We start from the raw sequence: 17,400 nt of genomic DNA on the forward strand, positions 1-17,400 counted from the left end.
TCCCTTCCAGAGCACGCTTCCCATTGGCCGCCGGCGAGGCGCCGGTGAAGTGTGCGCCGCGGATTGGCCGGCGGCCGGCGGCGAAAGCGGGCGGGGCGCGCTGCTATTGGCTGGAGGCGTGAGGCGGGCGGCCGGGGCGGCGGCGGCGCCTCCTCCTCGTCGCCCCGCTGCCGGCCCGCCGCCGCCATGGCCCCCGGGCGGCTCGGCCGCCTCAGCCTCCTGCTGCTGCCGCTGCTGCTGCTGTGCCTCTGCGGGGAGGCCGCCGCCGGGTGAGTGCCCGCCACCCCCTCCCCCGGCCCCCTTTGCCCCCCCCCCCCCCCCCAGGCGCTTGACGGGGCCCCGCCGCCCCCCTCTGCCCTCCCCGCGTCTCCCCGCTGCAGGAGGGATTTCTACAAGATCCTGGGGGTGTCCCGCGGCGCCTCGGTGAAGGACATCAAGAAGGCGTACCGCAAGCTGGCGCTGCAGCTGCACCCCGACAGGAACCCCGACGACCCCCGGGCGCAGGAAAAGTTCCAGGACCTGGGAGCCGCCTACGAGGTGAGGGCCGGGGCCGAGCTGCGCCGGGAGGCTTCGGGCTGCGGGGGGAAATCGGCTTCACCCCGCCCCCCCCCCGGAGGTCTTTTGGGAGATGTAAACCCCCCCTCTGTAAGGCTCTGGGGAGACCCGGCCTCCCCTGCTCCTGTGGCGGATCTCAGGTGCTTTACCTAATGAAAACAGGTGGGCAGAGAGGCTGCCAGGCTGACCAGAAAAAGTCGTTTTACAACTGTTAGTCCCATAAACATAAGGAGTTCTGTTCCATGACAACAGAGCAGCATGTAAATAATAACCAATAGCATAACATGCCACATAAATTGTGTATAAACTGTTAGCCGTACGTTTTAAGTCAAAACCTGCTTTCTCCTCTGCCATGTGCATGAGCATTCACACAACTCACGCAGGGCAGCTGCTTCTGTTTCTTTCCTTCTGCTTCCCTCTGCCACTGCTGGTCACCTCCTGCTCCTGCCATCCCCTGGAGCAGAGGGATCCTGAGGAAGATGAGAGCATTGACCAGCAGGGAGTCAGGTGGGGGCTTGGCATTCACTTGGAGGAGTCGGGCTGTAGCGTGAGCTGGAACCAAGAGCTGTGGTCAGAAGGAAAGGGGCTGTCCCCCCCGTGCAGCCTGCTGCTGCCCCGATACTGCTCTGTTCTTCCGACATGCAAATACAAAATGAATGAGGAAGTGAGGTGAGAAATAGCACATCAGAGTCCAAGTTGTTCAGCATAACGTCGGGGGTTCTGGTGCCAGCACAGGCAAAACAAACGCAGCGTGCTCTCACCTAAACCAGGGTGTTTTTTAACATAAAACATCAGCCTCTTTACTGCTGCTCAAGGTTTGTCTCGCTGAGTATCTAGAGCAAAGTCTTCAGGAAAAGAACGTGGGGGAAGTAGGTTAATTAAACTGCTCGGTGTCCTTCCTTCAAACAGCCTGAGTGATTTTTAACATGCCAGCTGAGTGGTACAGACACAGATGCTTCAATTAAAGGAGACTCCTACATGTAGCAGCAGCTGTTAGTCTCAGGATGGTTTGGGGATGAAGTTTTTGCTGTCTTTTCTTTTCCTAAGCTTACCCACTGTAGCTGCTTTGCTTTTGAGGCAACCTAGCATAACAAACAAGAGGTCTCCTTGTGATGTTTGGAGTGGTGTGTTCCACTGAAGTCTGCAGAAAGACGCAAAATGAATGTAAAGGCAAATGTTTTGTTCCTTATTTCTTTCTTATTGCTTGTGGTACTGTCAGTAGTCCACCAGAAGAATTCTGTTCCTTCACCAACAGATCACAGAAGGGAAAATTTATCCCACTTCTATGAAACAGGTGCTTTAATGCAAATCTTAGGTGGCAGACAGAGACCTGAGCTCTTATCTCTGGTCCTGGAAAGATGAAGCTGATAGTTACTGTTTTGTGGGTTTTTCTTTTTCCTCTCCTTCCCCTTTGTTGCTGACATTTATCACTGGCTACAATTTCAGACTGTTTATCATCATTGAACCAGCTTCTCCACCTGTTTCCACTCCTTTCAAGTCTTCTGAAAGTTAACCTGGCAATTGTGACCTTCCAAAATGTCATCAACTGGTCAGGAAGGGGAAGGGAGGCTAAATCTGACTGGAAATTTGCAGATCTCTGGGTGAGGAGCAAGAGCAAAGATCAACACCTAGGAATTAAAACTTTAAAGCTTTACAACCTTGAGTGCTGTGTGTTGGGATGTGTTATTGTGCCTTAGTACTGAGGTTGCTCCTTTTGAATTTGGCTGCTCTTAGAAGTGAGGGTCAGTGTTCGAGCTGGTGCAGAGTTAGGCTACCTGGCAGATTCAGCTGGGTAGGCAAACGTGCATTCGTTGCTAATTGTTAGGAAACACTTGTCAGAGGAATACGTGTTCCACAGGCTTAAAGAACAAGCAGAGAAATGAGGGGGGACATTGAGTATTGTTTTGTTTTCATTGAGAAGCAGTTCCTGCTTTGTAAGAGCTGGTTTTGAATTATTATTCCCTTCTGAGTCTTTCAACTCATTAAGATTTAAACTCGGTATTGTTCATGTCTTCTGCGTTGCTTCTGCTGTTTTAATAAACTAATTTTAACTTAGCCAATAAACATTTAACTTCGCAGTGCAGCAAGCAAGTTGTAGCCCATGCTTCTGTACCCTGAAGCGTTGCTCGACCCCTGGTAAGAGCCTGGCACGGCTCTTCGCCGCCCCTTGTTTAAATAGCCCGGTTCAGCTGTGGGCAAAAGCCTTGTCCCTTTGTGTCCCGCTGCCAGGTGCTCTCGGACGAGGAGAAGAGGAAGCAGTACGACGCCTATGGTGAGGAGGGGTTGAAGGACGGGCACCAGAGTTCCCATGGAGACATCTTCTCGCAGTAAGACTTTGCCGCTTCGGGTTACTCTGTAGTCGGAGCTCTAATTCTGTGATGCTCGTGCATACGTTTGACATAGGCAAATTCAGCGTTAAGGGCTTTTACCTGGTCAGGGGGCGCTGATCTGAGGTGACAGCTGAGGGTTTGAAGAAATACATTTACAGTGGATATCCTACCTGCTGCTATCATTTGTCTGTCTTGTGGTAGCCCTTTCTCCAAGAGCAGTAAGTGGGAACCAGCGGTGTCTGTCCACACGGATGGCTGTTGCTCACGTGGGTGACTTGTGAGGTGCTGCAGCTGCATTAAACACACAGCATCTTTCCTGCATTTTCTGCTACGTGAGCATTTAACCTTTTATCACAGACTGCGTGCGCCCTTGGGGGTTCTTTTCTTCCTTTTGCAAGGTAACACTTTAGTGACTTCCAGAGAGCAACCTGATCTCGTGGTTATTTCAAGGCCCTTTTGCTTCTGCTAGGAAAAAAAAATGCTAAAATAATTCCTTAAGTCGTTCTTCCCATGTAATCCTTCTGGGTGAGAACTCCGACTGTCTGCAGGTCCGTTTGGGGAAGAACATTCAGACTTTCTCATACTGCTTGCCCTTAAACTTGTGAAAACCAACCTGCTAGCGCTGACTTGCAGTGCTCAGAGCTTGTGCCTCGGGGTGAGGGTAGCTGAGCAGCAGAGCCGTGCGAAGAGGACTCCCGTTAGGCAGCTGTCAGGTTCTGAGGCGTTGCTGCTGCCTTGGGTGGCTCTCTTCAGCAAAGCCACCTCTGATCAGAATTCCTTCCTGAACTAACTGATGTCCTTCACTCCAGCTTTTTTGGGGACTTCGGGTTCATGTTTGGAGGTAACCCTCGCCAACAGGACAGGAACATCCCACGGGGCAGCGACATCATCGTGGACCTGGAGGTTACGCTGGAGGAGGTGTATTCAGGGAACTTTGTAGAGGTAAGTCTGCGGGCCTGTTGGGCTCCCCAGCGTGTTCTCAGCTCTCGGATGGCTGGCCAGGCCACTCTCTCTTCTCCAGAAGAACGGAACTAAAATAGATGCTTGTTTTCTCGGTGTCTGTCAGTGGATGATGTTATGATGCTGTTTGGTAGCAGATAAACAAATACGTTGTTCCATCAGTTATCTTTGCCATCTGGCAACTTGCCTATATGATGCTTCTTGTGATGGTAACTTGCTGCCTGTCAGGGCCTAGCTGTGGCCAGTCTGCAGTAGCCCAGCTGGAAAATGTGTTAGTGGTTTCTCTCCAGAAGGTATTGTTATTTGAGGCTAAAACACTTAATTTAGTTCTCTGGTTTTCAGCAGTCCTTAGAAAACCATGCTGTGGATTTTTCGTCACTTTTTTATGTGGCCAAGCACGTCGTTATGAATCTCTGGATTGCATGCTTAACAAACATATAGTGGCATTTTAATTATTACTTTTTAAGCAAGCTGTATTTCTGGTGCTCGCGATCTCTGCTGTACTGTGGTAGAGTTCAGAATGCTCGAATTTGTGTTGTGAGTGTCTGGGTAAATGAGAAACTCAGAATAATTTTGCCCAGTGCGTGGAACAAGGAAGCTATCCCAACCAAAGGCGTCAGGTTTCAGCCGAGGTTTCAGCCTGGCGTTATCTTTCCTAGTTAGGAAGGTGGCAGTAGGACCTCGGAGATGGTTTTCTGGTGCTTGGGAATTTAGTGGGTGATCAGCGGGAGGCATAAGGTGAAAACCGCTTAGAGAAATGTTTTGTCAAGATCACACGCAGCTACTGTGGAGGCAGCAGAGTGCACAAAAAACAAGTTACGTTCAAACTGTTTGGGGAATCAAGGCCCAGGGGTGCTGGTTTGTCTGTTTACGTCAGCCTCTTTCGTGCAGGTTGTCAGGAACAAGCCAGTGGCAAGGCAGGCACCTGGCAAACGGAAATGCAACTGCCGGCAGGAGATGAGGACCACGCAGTTGGGCCCTGGACGTTTCCAGATGACTCAAGAAGTTGTTTGCGATGAATGTCCCAATGTCAAGTGAGTTTTGTGCTCTTTGGTGCTATGTGCATGTTTATTCAAAACCTGCCACTAGATGGAGAAAAGCGCCTGTACAACCAGGAAGACCTGGGCAATCTGGGAGCGCTTAGCCCAGGTTTCTCGTGGCTAAGGAGAGAGAGTCTTTATTTTTAGAGTAGAAAAGGCCAGCTCTATTAGATGAAGAGCTTACCAATTTGCTCTCTCAGTTCTTTATTCCTTGAACAATCAGTCGTTGCAGCAGAAATTTCATATTGATACCTGAAACCTGCAGAAGCAAAGTTGGAGAAGCCCACGGTTTCCAGCTGGGGACAGCTGGCTGTGGAATACCGTGCTGTAGTCGCGTATCCAGATGCTGGCTGTGCGTTTAGGAGCTTCACTTTGCCCTCTCTTCTGGATTAGTATTAGTGTGCGAGAAAGGCGGCACTTGGCCTCCAGTTTTAGATGTGAGCAAGGAACGTGTTAACGTGTGGGGGTGTTCTCATTCTGTCAGAAACATAAGTAGCTGCTACCACCTGATGCTGGAAACTCAGCGCTTGCTTGTTCTTCCCCTTTGCAGGCTCGTGAATGAAGAGCGAACACTAGAAGTGGAGATAGAGCCAGGCGTGAGGGATGGCATGGAGTATCCCTTCATTGGGGAAGGTCTGTATACGGGCGCTGCCCGGCCGTGACTTGCTCCTTTTCCTTGATGCAAGGCTGGTCATCGTGACAGTGAAAGTGTCCGAGCCCTGCTTTGGGTAACTGATCAGCACGTCTTATTTGAAGTGCTGCGTCCAGTGCATGCTGCTGAAATCCAGGAGCATGTAGAGTGTTAGCCACACTTAGCAAAGACTGAGATCCACTCCCTTTGGTGGTACTGGGTAGACGCACAAAAAAGCCCTAAATCTGATGGTTCAGATGGTAACATGAACAGGAACATCTGCTTCTGACTTGAGTATGTGAGGGAATCCCCTCTGTCCAAGGAATTCAAGTCCTTTAACAAGAAATGGATGGGTATCGTTAGTGTGTGGGCAAGTCTTTATAACAGCAGACAGGTATGAATTCATTGAGGGATAGCTCTGAAAATCCTGGGTTGTTTAGCAAAAAATACTTCTTGTCAGGGTTGTAGTCGTAAGAATCAACTAGTTGCTTTTTTCCCTTGAACATGTGAGCTGCAAATCTCTATTGTGTATAGGTATTTGCTGTTTGTTGTAAAGAAACAACGCGCTGCTTGTTTCTTCAGTTGTACTAACTAGCTCCTTTAAATAGAGCTCCTCTTTCTTTCCCAGGTGAACCCCATGTGGATGGGGAGCCAGGAGATCTGCGTTTCCGAATAAAAGTTCTTAAGTAAGTGGCTGGCCCTGTTACACCACTCTTTCTGGTTCCTGTAAAGGAAGTTTGCAAGCAATTTTCTGGCCGGTGTTGCCTGCTTGGCTAGTGTGTAGCTTACCCTTCAGCAGAGCTGGTACAGCCAGGGGTCCAGTAGTCAGGGCTGTGCAGGATGTTCAGCCCCAAGGATGCTAGAGGGTTCACCACTGCTAGGATGCTGCAGTAGTATTCTGCTTTTGTTGTGTTTGGCCCGAGTTCTGGCGTGAGTTAGCTCCTGCCTGAATCACATGAAGTATCTCCTTTTTCCATAAACATGCGATCTCCCTATTGTAAGAGCATGTACTATTAAGAAAGATTGCCGAGTGAGTCACGACTTCTTGACACGCCTCGCCACTCATTGCCCTAGAAATAGAAAGGTTATTAGTAGTATGCATCTCACACAGGAAAATGAAGCTAAATTTCATTCATTCTTCGCTTCCTCTCTGACTTCTGTGAAATCTCTAAACCCTTTCACAAAGAGAGGGGAGGAAGCTAGAGGACCCACTTTTCCTGTGGGAAAGAAGGGATGTTCCAGTCTCTTATTTCCACAGGCACCCAGTCTTTGAAAGAAGAGGAGATGACTTGTATACAAATGTGACAATCTCGCTGGTCGAGGCACTTACAGGTTTTGAAATGGATATCACCCACTTGGATGGGCACAAGGTGAGGAAACAGTTTGCTTTCCTGCTCCGTGTAAATAAAATTTAGCTCCCAGGCCTGCTGTGCTGAGGGCTAGTTCGCAGGGGGGCTGCGCAGCTGCTGGCTGTGCCCAACGTCCCCTCGGCTAGAGGCTTCCACACCAATTCCTCCAGAGCCGAAGCGCCTTGTACAAGGTGCGTGGTGAGGACCTGGGTTCCAGGCTGCCAGAGCAGTTCTGTCTTCGGCGTTAGTACTGTCACGTGTCCTGGCAGTAACGCTGCCTGGACCCCTTGCATGTCACTGACTTTGGCAAGGAATCAATAGCAGTTGAAGTTTTTCAGTGGGCCGCAAAGGGCATTTGGGGGGTTGGGGTACGTACACAGAACAATAGTTACAAAACTTCTTTTGTCTCTAGGTCCATGTTGCTCGGGATAAAATTACAAAACCTGGGGCCAAACTGTGGAAGAAAGGAGAAGGTCTTCCAAATTTTGATAACAATAACATCAAAGGCTCACTGATAATCACATTTGATGTGGAATTCCCCAAAGAGCAGCTGACAAACGAACAGCGAGAAGGTGGGTGTCTGACGGCTGTTGTGGCTTTGGGCTGCGCAGTTCTCTTGCGAAAGCTGGTTAGAAGTTGGCATAACTGAACCAGGGGCCTGTAGTGGTCAGGAGGGGCTTTCCTTTCCATGGATCTCTTGTACAACACAACGTGTTTGGCCCAGTGCCCTGTGAATAGCTTTCATTTTCTTCTGAAGCATGTGAGCTTGGCTGCTGCAGTTGTAGGGAACAGGAGTGGGTTGGGATGTGCCACTACTGGAATGTTGCACTTGGCAAACCTGCCGGCGCTTTGTTTTGTAGCTGGCCATCTGTCTGAAGCGAAGGACTTACCGGGCTTAGCCCGTCTGCTTTGCCTTTCGTGGAGTAGGATCACAAGCTGCTTTCCAGCCACTGCTTCTGCCTGGGGGCAGTGCTTGTGAAAATCCCTCTACAGCCAAGGGTAAACGGTGCCGTGCAGCGTTCGGGGGGGGTTGTTCCTCCGTACATCTCCCTGTACCCTCAGTGCTTCGGGCATGCTCGGGGAAGATGTGTGCAGCGCAGACCTGCGTGGTTGGAGAGATCAGCTACTCAGCTTCCAGTTCTGGAATGGAAGCTTGTGGGTGAGGTGTGCTGAAATCCTGAAACTGATGGGAGGGCAGATGCTGTACTCCTAGCCGGAAATTCATCTCTGCTTCAATGGCTTCTGCAGTAGGATCTGCTGCTCTGCTCAAGGCATCACAGTAGGCATCAAGGCAAGACATCTTTGCCCCATCCTCTGCTGGGGGGCAAAGAAGTTCCTGGCCCATAGCAATGCAGCTCTCCCGCAGAAAACCCTGCTCCCCAGCGCTTCTTCCTGCTGGTCAGGGCTATCGTACCTCCTTCTGAATGTGCCATTTTAGTGGACTCTGGCAGCTGTCCTAGTGGCGAGAAGCAAATGTGCAGCTTTCCTGGGCTCCTAGAGTTTGTAGAGGGCAGCCAAGCCCCGTGTGGTCTCTTCTCAGCCCTTCCTGCTGTGTCAACGCCGCTGTGTGAGCTACCAGAGGGAGTCCAGCTGGTGGCTGCAGCTCCAGGGCTGGCCCATCTTCTGCGGCTCTTCCTCCTGCAGTCAGGTCTGCAGCTACTTGGGCTGTGAGGTCTGTGTCCGCATCAGTGCGAGGTGTCCTCCTTCCAGGCTCTGCTGTCCTTCTCAAGCCTGCCCAAGGCAGCAGCGCCTCTTCTTGTGTGGACGTGGGGTTCTTCCGGCTGCTGCTGGTGGCAGTTTGAGGAGAGGCTGAGGGCAAGAATCAGTGACCGAGCCCTGCGTGTTTGTCAGAACCGCTAGCTAGCGTGCCCAGGAACTGGGAGGTGATGGTGCTGGCACGGGTGTGTTCAGGCACGGGGTCTTTGGGTGTTTCATACCCTCCTAAAGCAATTCCACCCTTCCGAGGGGAAGGTGACTGGGTAAGCGGTCAGATGCATTCCTGTGCGCTAGAATATCTCCAAACATCCAGAGATTTCAGGGTTTTTATGAGGGAATAGGTCTGCTCGTGTTGTGTGGCAGCGGTTCAGTGTACACACTCAAAGGAAGACAGTAGGCCTCAGAATTCAAAACATCCCTTTTGTTGTTGGCGCTGTTCCTAATTTCTTATCTCCTAACCATATGGATGGCTCCTGGGGCAGTCAGAAGACAGTGAGACTGAGAGCACTGCTCTGGTCCATCTAAGCTCTAGGGTCAGAGAAACAATATGCTCTCCTTCCTGCCTGCGTAGCGTCAGGGAATTTACTGCCTGCTGATCCGAAGTGACTTTCTCTCGTTTCTTACACATCTCTACCGACGCTCGTTTGCTGTCTTTAGGGACCCTTAAATCTCCCTCCAGAGTGCTCAGAGAGCACCAGCAGGCAGCAAAGTGCCCATGTTGTGTTGTAGCCTGTCACCTGCCGGTGGTGTCAGGAAAACTTTCAGCTGGCTGTAGTGAATGACTGAGGGTGCAGTGGCACCAAACGTCAGGCTTCCTGGCTGCCAGGACCAAATCCCCAACACTGGGGTTAGGGCATCAGATAAGTGTTAAAACTTCCTGTGCACTAATGGGGGTATCTTTGGGGCCAATGTGCATCTGCCTAAGAGCTAGTCAGCAGGAAACGAGGTACAGGAGTGGTGAAAATCCCACTTTTTTCTGGGTTGCTGGAGCTCACCTTCCTTCAGCTACGTCCTTCCTTTTGAAAGGCTGCACGGCCAGAGGGTACATCCGCTTACACATGGGCCAGGAAGTAGCTTCGAGCCTCTTATTTCCAGTTCTTTCCAGGACGGTTTTTCAGCATTTTAACGGAACTTCTGTGACCTTGTGTGCATCAAATAACCAGTCCTGAAGGACAGTAGTGTCTGTAGCCAGAATGGGTTAAGGGTAGGTGAGCAGGGCAAGGTTTGCAGGGAGATGTACTGTCTTTTAGCCAGTCCTCCTGACAAAGGATTTCCATGCCTGTAAGCTTGGTTGTTTTGTTGTCGTTTGTTTTTTGTTGTTGTTGTTTTGTTTTTTTATGAGTAAGTTGGTTGATCTTAATAACTGGTCTGCCTCTCCCTGCTTATGTACCCTGCTTGAAGGTGGCAACCGCTGCAGAGTTTTCCAGGCAGCCGAATGTGCTCTGTTTTGCAGACAGGCCCAGCACCCAGCCCCCTCCACCAGGACTCTGGCTGCAGCTCAGCAGGCTGATCTGAGGCAGGACAGCAGTCCTCTCTTCTTCAAGCCAGTGTGCTTGTTTTGAGGCTGATGCTGTTTTGGGGATACCTAACATCAGAATTAAAGCAATTTAGCTTTTTTTTCTTATTTATTTGAAAGTTTGCTCTCACAATCTTGGATCCAGCACAATCCTTTCTGGTGCTGGTCAGAGCAGAGGTGCTGCTGTGCCCCGAGGGGCCCCACGGCCAGGGCTGGGAGTGCTGGCACTGTGGGTGACCAGGCTGACTCTGAAGAGGGAGTCCCCTCTGATTTATCCCTGGAAAAAGTGTGACATTTATGTTCTTGCCAGTCTGCTTCCTCTGGTCAGTGCAAATATGACCCTTAAGCAGCAGTAAAGCCCTGCCAGTCTTTTCCTGAATGCGCTGACCCCAGTAGATCAGCTGCTGTGGTTTCAGTGCTGACTCACCCTCCCGTTCTCTTATCTTGCTCTGGATGGTGACAGGACATCAGGGCATGAATTCTTTAGGGTGTTTTATGAATGGGTTTTCAAGGGTGGGGAGGATGGCATTTGTAGCGGTTGGATCCAGCGTAGCGATGCTCATCCAGTTACAAACACTGGCTTTCAAAACAGAAATGCGAGCTTTCTGTAGAGCGCTCAACTCCACAGATGCGAGTAAGAGAACAAACTTGCTCTCTAGGGACTGCTTCCAGTGAACAGTACTGTCCCCAGGCACCACACACCGGTGTGAAAACCCCTGCTCTGTAATTATTCGCCTGGCTTTCTGTAGCTGGCAGTTCGAGGAGGAGCCAGACGTAGCCTTCCCAAACGTGCTGCCAGAGGATTTCTGTTGGGCTGTAGAGGGAGCCTGGGGAGATGAGCTAGACGACTGGAATTAAACTCTGGAAATGCTCTCAAAGCCGTTTCTTGGTGCAGTTATACTTAAGATGGCAAACTTGTTCTCGACTTCAATAGCAAAATGGCTCTGGGAGTTGGAGCTTTATCTCTACCTCTATCCCTCACAGAGCTGTGAGGATCTCAAGGTGGTGCTCTCGCCTTTGAAGTGATAGCAGAGATTTTCTCCCTGGAATCATTGCCTTTTTGTGGTCCAGAGAGCGTATGAAAGCATTGTTCTGGCGCTGTTAACTTCGGTCCTATTTCTCCTTGTAGAAATGCTGAAGGAGCACGAGTAAAGCTGTTGCACCTCTGGGTTCGGGGGGATTTTGGTGTTGTTTTTTGTTTGTTTAAATCATGCTCAGAGTGTCAGTGTTTGACTGCGTTACTCAGATATGTGGGCTCAGCCTCGAGAGGCTCGTGCCAGGGGGCCTCCAAGTCGATGTGTAAATGTAGCAGGGACTGCTAAATGCAGCAGCTGCAGCGTCCTCCTCCTGCCTGTGCTGTGCAGTAACGCCTTCGTTTCTTTTGCAGGTCTCAAACAGCTGTTGAAACAAGGATCTGTGCAGAAGGTGTACAACGGATTGCAGGGATATTGATGTGGGGGGAAGAAAAGGACTTAAATCAAAAGTCAGATTTGTTTGCAGTTTTTTCTCCTGCCCATTGCAGAATGGGAAAGAGGGAGGGTGGGGTGATTGTTGAGGTATATGTGTCTCTTTTTTAAACGGTGGAAGCATTCAGATGAGCTGGGGGGCATACTACCCTGTTCAGGACACAATTGGTGCTGCCTATCCTGTTCCATGTCCTGGAACAACAAAGACTCCTTGAGCAGGAAAAAAAAGGGGGCAAAGGAGTTTTAAATTCCACACAGATTGGAATTTCTGTTTTTTAAATATATTTTGATGTGACTTCTCTTCACCATCTCAGCATATTTTCATAGCTTCTCCTGTTTTTGATGTCCTTTGTGTCAGTCTCTTCTGAGTTTCTTTTGTATTTTTTCTAATCCCAGTCCTTCCCCTCTGAGTCCAGAGTGTGGTATTGCTTCAGAGTATGTGCTTCTGGGGCAGGAGTGCAGCTGCTGTTGGGAGTGGACTGACAGGAGGGCCTGTACAGAATGCGTTGGACCCACACGCAGCTGGGAAGGCTGGGGAAAAAACTTTCTGAAAGATCCTGTGTGCTCTCATCACTACCAAGTAGTCCTCTTGTCCCAAAAGTTAACGTTCACTTTTAGATTCAAAGTCACAACGGTTTAGCAAAGATTCCTCGGACCTTCAGCGTGAAATTTCAGGGAAAATAATGGGAACGGCTCCTCGTGGTCTTGGTTCCTCTGCCCCAAACGTAACCAGTGGCTTGTCTGGAAATTGTTCACTCACCTCCTGCACCCTGTCCTCCGTGAGGACAGGGAAGCTAACGGCGCAGAAATAAAGATGTTTGAGTTGGAATGGCAAAAACTACCTGCTTCTGTGTCTCAGCAGCCCTTGCCCTGGTAGAGCTGCAAGTCGTTGAACTGAGGAAGGGTCCCTTTAGAGATCTAAGCCGTGAGCTGCCGTAAAGGGGGACAGTACTGCTGCTAACACCAGCAGCAGCTCCGTAGCTGCTTTGTTTGGATCAAGGGATGGGTGACTCAGCAGGGCCGTACCTGTGCTGCTCTGGTGAAGCAGCTTCACCCTCAAGTCCCTGCTCCTTTAAGCATCCCTGTCAGAAACGCTCATCTCTGCGTGTTATTTGTAAGTAAGTTTGGGAGTGGTAGCGAAGAAAGTTCCCAGAGGTGCCTGCGTCAGTCAGCCTCGTGCTGCTGCGCCGTGGCAGGGATGTAGGAGCGAGATGAGTCAGCTGCTGTAGGATGGTGCTCTGCTCCTTTATCCCGTGCTCCACGGGGCTGTACAGCGGGGTCCCTCCAGCTGCTTGCTCGATGCCGCATCCCCTGAGCTGGGAAACGGATGGGATCTGCCTTTTCCACGTGGAAATGCTTGCCAGGGAAAAGCAGCAGGAGACGCAAGGTTGCTTTTTGGGTTTTCCTCTTGTTTTCAAGTGCGGAGTAGCACCGATCTGAGCTTGGGGAGGAGGAGAGCTGTGGCCCAGCCATTGTGTGCCGCAGTGGTCCAGCTGCGTCCCGCCCAGCCCTTGAAGTCCAGCAGCAGCAGGAGCTGACGCAGCGGAAGCAGCAGCACCGGGAAGGTTTCCTGTTGGATCCTTTGTGCGTTTGCTTTGGCAGAGCAAACCTGGGGCTTCGGGAACAGCCAGGAGAGGGGCGAGGTGAACACAGGTTGCCAGACCCTCGGTCTCAGTGCTCATCTTCCTCGAAATCCTCGCTCAAGCCTAAGGCGTTCATCCTGGCTGAGGCTGCTAGAAGAGCATCAGCCCCTTTGGCCAGGTGTTTCCAGGTCTCTGTAGGCAGCTCTGTGCCCCGCTTCCCCACTCTGATTATGTTTTGAAACCTCTGATTGCACAGAAATGCACCTGGTGGCCCTGCGCATGGGGCTGCTTCGTGCTGTCAGCCCTGCGAGGGTCCGTTTGCTGACTGCTCCATGGCCTTTTTCTTTCTACCCTACCACCATGCCCCACGCCGCCAGCACAGCAATAAAACCAAAAACCTTACAGCAAGGTCTCAGCTTCTGCACAAGATTTTGGCTGCGACGTGACCCTTCCTACCCCTGCCCCCAGCAGCAGACTTATTCTGAGCACAAGTACTTGTGCTTGCCGCTGCTTTTCCTTTCCAAGCTAATTCTTTTCCTTCCTGTAGGGTTTTATTTTTTTCCCTTTCCATTGTGGATCTGTGCTGCCCTGAGAGGCCCATGCTGTGCTGAACAGCAACAGGAGCTGCCAAGCCACAATTTTACCAGGGTGAGAGCGAGACGCAAGGCGGCAGAGACCGGCTCCATTGTTGTCGTGGTGCAGGTAATTCACTGAGATGTGAAAGAGAAAAAGCCCAAAGCCCTGCCAGGCAGCCCTGCTTCCTTCCAGCCTCCTTGCCCTGCTGCGTGGTGTGCGTGCACAGCTGGGGCTCGCTGCCACCCCTGCCTTCAGGCTGGGCACCCAGGGCTTCCACGCTCCCCTCCCGCGCAGCAGCGCGCGTTGGTGCTTGCTGCATCTCGTACGGATGCTCCGCTTGTTGCACTTCGATCCACTCGCTTCAGGAGAGCTGGGCACCTTCTGCGATGGTGGGAGGTGCGTTCCCAGGTGGTGGGGCTGGTGGGATGCGGGTCGGTGGCCGTGACGTCCTGTGCCCTCTGCTTCAGTAAAGCTCTGCCAGCGCGGGTGAGTCCTGGTGCATGGGGACTCCGCTATCTCGCAGGGCCTGAAGCCGCGCACAAGCCAAGGATTGTTGACCCTTCAGACACGGGCACGTTGTTCTACTCCTTCAGCAAGATGCTTGACCTCGAAATGTGTTTCTAGAAATTCTCACCCCTTTGAGAAGGGCTTGTTAAATAAGCAAATGGTTACTGCCTGGCTAACACGGGATCCTGCTCTACAAAGTGATCGCTTCTGATCATCTCCTGAAGATGTTTCTTCCACTGTCAGCACGTTGTTGCCCTCCTTTGGCTGGATCCCTGCTGCGTCTGGATGGGGTGAAGACCCCCCAGCCATGTCAGACCCGGCTTTCCCGGCCATCACCTGGGAGGGGATGCTCCAGCGGAGGCCAGGAGCAGGTAACTGCGGCTCTTCTTGCCAAGCAAGCGAGCACGTGCCTCTGGCTTGCTGTTTTCCATGAGATAAATGGGCAAAGGGTCCCTTTGGTTCTTTGTAGGACAAATATCCCTCACAGAGCACTTGCACAGGGAGGGAGAGGAGGCTTCCCGGTAACTGTTTGCTCCATGACGTCTAAGCCTCGTCAGGGTCTGTCCCTCCACGCTCTGGGCTTGCTGCCTGCAAAGCCACGTCGCCTGTCCCAGAGCAGATGTTGCGGTTTTAAGACCACACGCAGGAGCAGCAGCGTTGGGTCCAAAGGGTCCCAAAGAGCCGTCTGGCCCGAGGGGGTTGTTCCCCATGCCCTCAGCCCCACGGAGCTGCTGCTCTCCTATTTCTCATCCCAATGAGTCAAACTGCTTGCCTGGAGCATTCCCTCCTCCCCGAGTCCGGGCAGGGGCTGAAAGTGTTCCCAAACAGCAGTTTCTCCTCCATGGAAACTTCTGGAAGCGCGGTGTAGGCTGGCTTGTTTTTTCCTAAGAGCTTGTTATTTTAAAGCGCTTATCTGTACCTAAACTCGTCTATATCTGAGAGACAGGCAGCAGAGATAGGAGGGGAGTGACCGCTGCCAGGAGAGAATTGCTGTCCTGAAGGCGCAGGCTTGCAGCGGTCCCCGCGTGCAACTGTTCAAACAAGGCTGGAGACCTCAGGAAGGTGAAGTGACAGTTCCTCGCCAGCATCTCTTACACCATTTTAGGTGGTTTTTAGGTGATCGGCCGTCAGGCTGAGCTGCTCACTGCAGTCAGGCAGGGACTGGCTTGCTCAAACCGGAGCTTTCCCTGGCATGGGGACAGCAGCAGGGATGTCAGCGCTGCTGGTGCTGCTCCTGCCCCAAAAACCTCCGCTTGCCCGCCTGCCACATCACCGCCCGGTGTTGACTGTGGCCAGGGTCCAGCTTTCCCCTCCTGTTTCCGCAGGCCCGGTCAGGCACGCTGACCTGGGAGGCGAGAGGAAAGGGAAGAGGGCAGTGGTGGGTCCTGGGCACCCCTGTGCCCTGCGGGGGGACGTGTCAGCTCTGCCCCTTCTGCCACTGAAGTTTTCCATGGCTGCTGCCCGCTCTCCCTTGGGAGCAGGAGGCACCGCTGGGCAGTGGCAGTGCGGTGGAAGAGGGCCTGGGTGCTTTCCAGTGTCCCAAATGAGGCAAAAATACGTTACAAAAAAAATAATAAAAAAAAAAAACACCAAACCAACCTCTCCCTAGGGGCACAGGCTAATAGCAAACGCGCTCGCCCTGGTGCAAGAGCAGGGTTAACAGGGATGTCTGGAAACTGGAAACTCTGCGCACGAAACCAGCCGGGGCTGTCGCGGCGTGACCTCTGAGGACAGCTCAGAGGATGGAGCCTGTTGAGGCCGGAGTGGCGCTGATGACACCAGCGCAGGCACTGCGTGCGTAGGGTGTGTTTATGAGGCTAAGCCCTTCTTCCTGCCCTGGTGACGAGCAGAAAGTGCTGCAGCTTCAGCTGGGGTGAGGGGGACCTAAATCTGGGGATGGGGGAGAGAGGAACACGGTGTGCAGGGGGAACGGGAGTGGTGGTGTGGTGTCACCTGCCCTGAAGGCAGCCGCGCAGCATCTCCACCGGCGTGGTGAGCGCTGGTCCCCTTTGTTCCACCAGGCAGCCCCGTCCCAGGGCTGGGGACGGGCAGGATGCGGCCACCAGCTGGGGCACGGGGCTGATGCCTCTTGGCTGGGGGCTCGCTGGGGACACTGACCCCACAGCAGGGCTGGTGTCCAAAATGCTCAGCCTTTGGGGTGGAACCGCATCCCCCTGCTAGCCCCTGGGTGGAGGGGAGATGTGCGCCCGTCGGGTAAGCGTGGAGGCGAAGGGGAAACCTGCCCCTACCCCGCGGGCATCGCCTTATTCCCTGCAACACCATGCGGAGCTCGAGGCTGGGCGCCTTATCTCAACCCGTACCCCGAGCAGCGATAGCAGCCTGAGTGATGGAAACCATGAGGCACACGGAAGGAGAAACCTCGTGGGGAGGGGGGAGGCTGGCCATGTTTGCCTTTAGTATTTGCTTTCAGGGAGATGCTGCATAGGGGGCTGGGGAAAGCCTCCAGAGGGCTGCGGGGAGAATAAAACAAGGAGCAAACCACACTCGCCCCTCGGATGTACGCGGCTAAGTGCTGGCACCCATCCCGGGGGGGGAGCACGGCCAGATTTTAGAAAGGACGGGCCCTGGATGCAGCTACCAGCTCCCAGAGCGGTGGTAAATATTTAAGCGGTGTCTGGGAGCTGGCTGCGGCCAGCCCTTCCCCGCGTGTGACCCAGCATGCCACACGTCCCCGGCGTGCTGGTGCAGGGGCAAGCAGCAGTGACCCCATGATGAGGCAGTTTGGGGGTGGAAAGAGGAATTTTGGGGCTGGGAGGGGCGCGGATGCTGCTGCGATAACCTTTCCCTCCGCTCTGTGTCACGCGTTGGGTGTGGGTGCTGGTCACTGCCGGGGAGGTGGCTCTGGGACGGAGGGATGGTGGCTTTGGGTGCCCGGGGACGGCCAGGAGCCCTCCTGGGGACACGGCAGGGTGGCAGCAGCAGCAGTCACGGCTCGCTTTCTCTGTGCTGGCAGCGTAGCCACTTTCTGGAGCGCCCGGCCGTGCCCAGTGCGCAGGGGGTCAGCAGATGAGAAAAGTCTTCCCCAGAGCTGCTTCAAGTGGAGGCTTCCCCAGCTGTCCCAAAGCTGACGCGTTTCAGAAGCAAAACAGGCCCTGTCCTTCCACCCCCAGCCCCAGATCCAGGCCCTTCCCGGGTGCCCCCTGGCCAAGG

At 52.8% G+C, this 17,400-nt stretch overlaps 1 protein-coding gene across 1 annotated transcript; it reads left to right on the forward strand.

Moving 5' to 3' along the window:
- The first annotated feature begins 116 nt into the window (after window positions 1-116).
- Window positions 117-12,401, forward strand: DNAJB11 (DnaJ heat shock protein family (Hsp40) member B11). Its single transcript, XM_035544403.1, has 10 exons — window positions 117-269; window positions 381-537; window positions 2,785-2,882; window positions 3,695-3,827; window positions 4,737-4,879; window positions 5,436-5,518; window positions 6,145-6,202; window positions 6,775-6,886; window positions 7,278-7,437; window positions 11,485-12,401. The coding sequence occupies exons 1-10, from the start codon at window positions 187-189 to the stop codon at window positions 11,547-11,549; spliced, it is 1,092 nt and encodes a 363-aa protein (XP_035400296.1). The 5' UTR covers window positions 117-186; the 3' UTR covers window positions 11,550-12,401.
- Window positions 12,402-17,400: the final 4,999 nt, after the last annotated feature.

Source organism: Cygnus atratus, chromosome 9 (assembly GCF_013377495.2).
Source record: "Cygnus atratus isolate AKBS03 ecotype Queensland, Australia chromosome 9, CAtr_DNAZoo_HiC_assembly, whole genome shotgun sequence".
Classification (NCBI taxonomy): domain Eukaryota; kingdom Metazoa; phylum Chordata; class Aves; order Anseriformes; family Anatidae; genus Cygnus; species Cygnus atratus.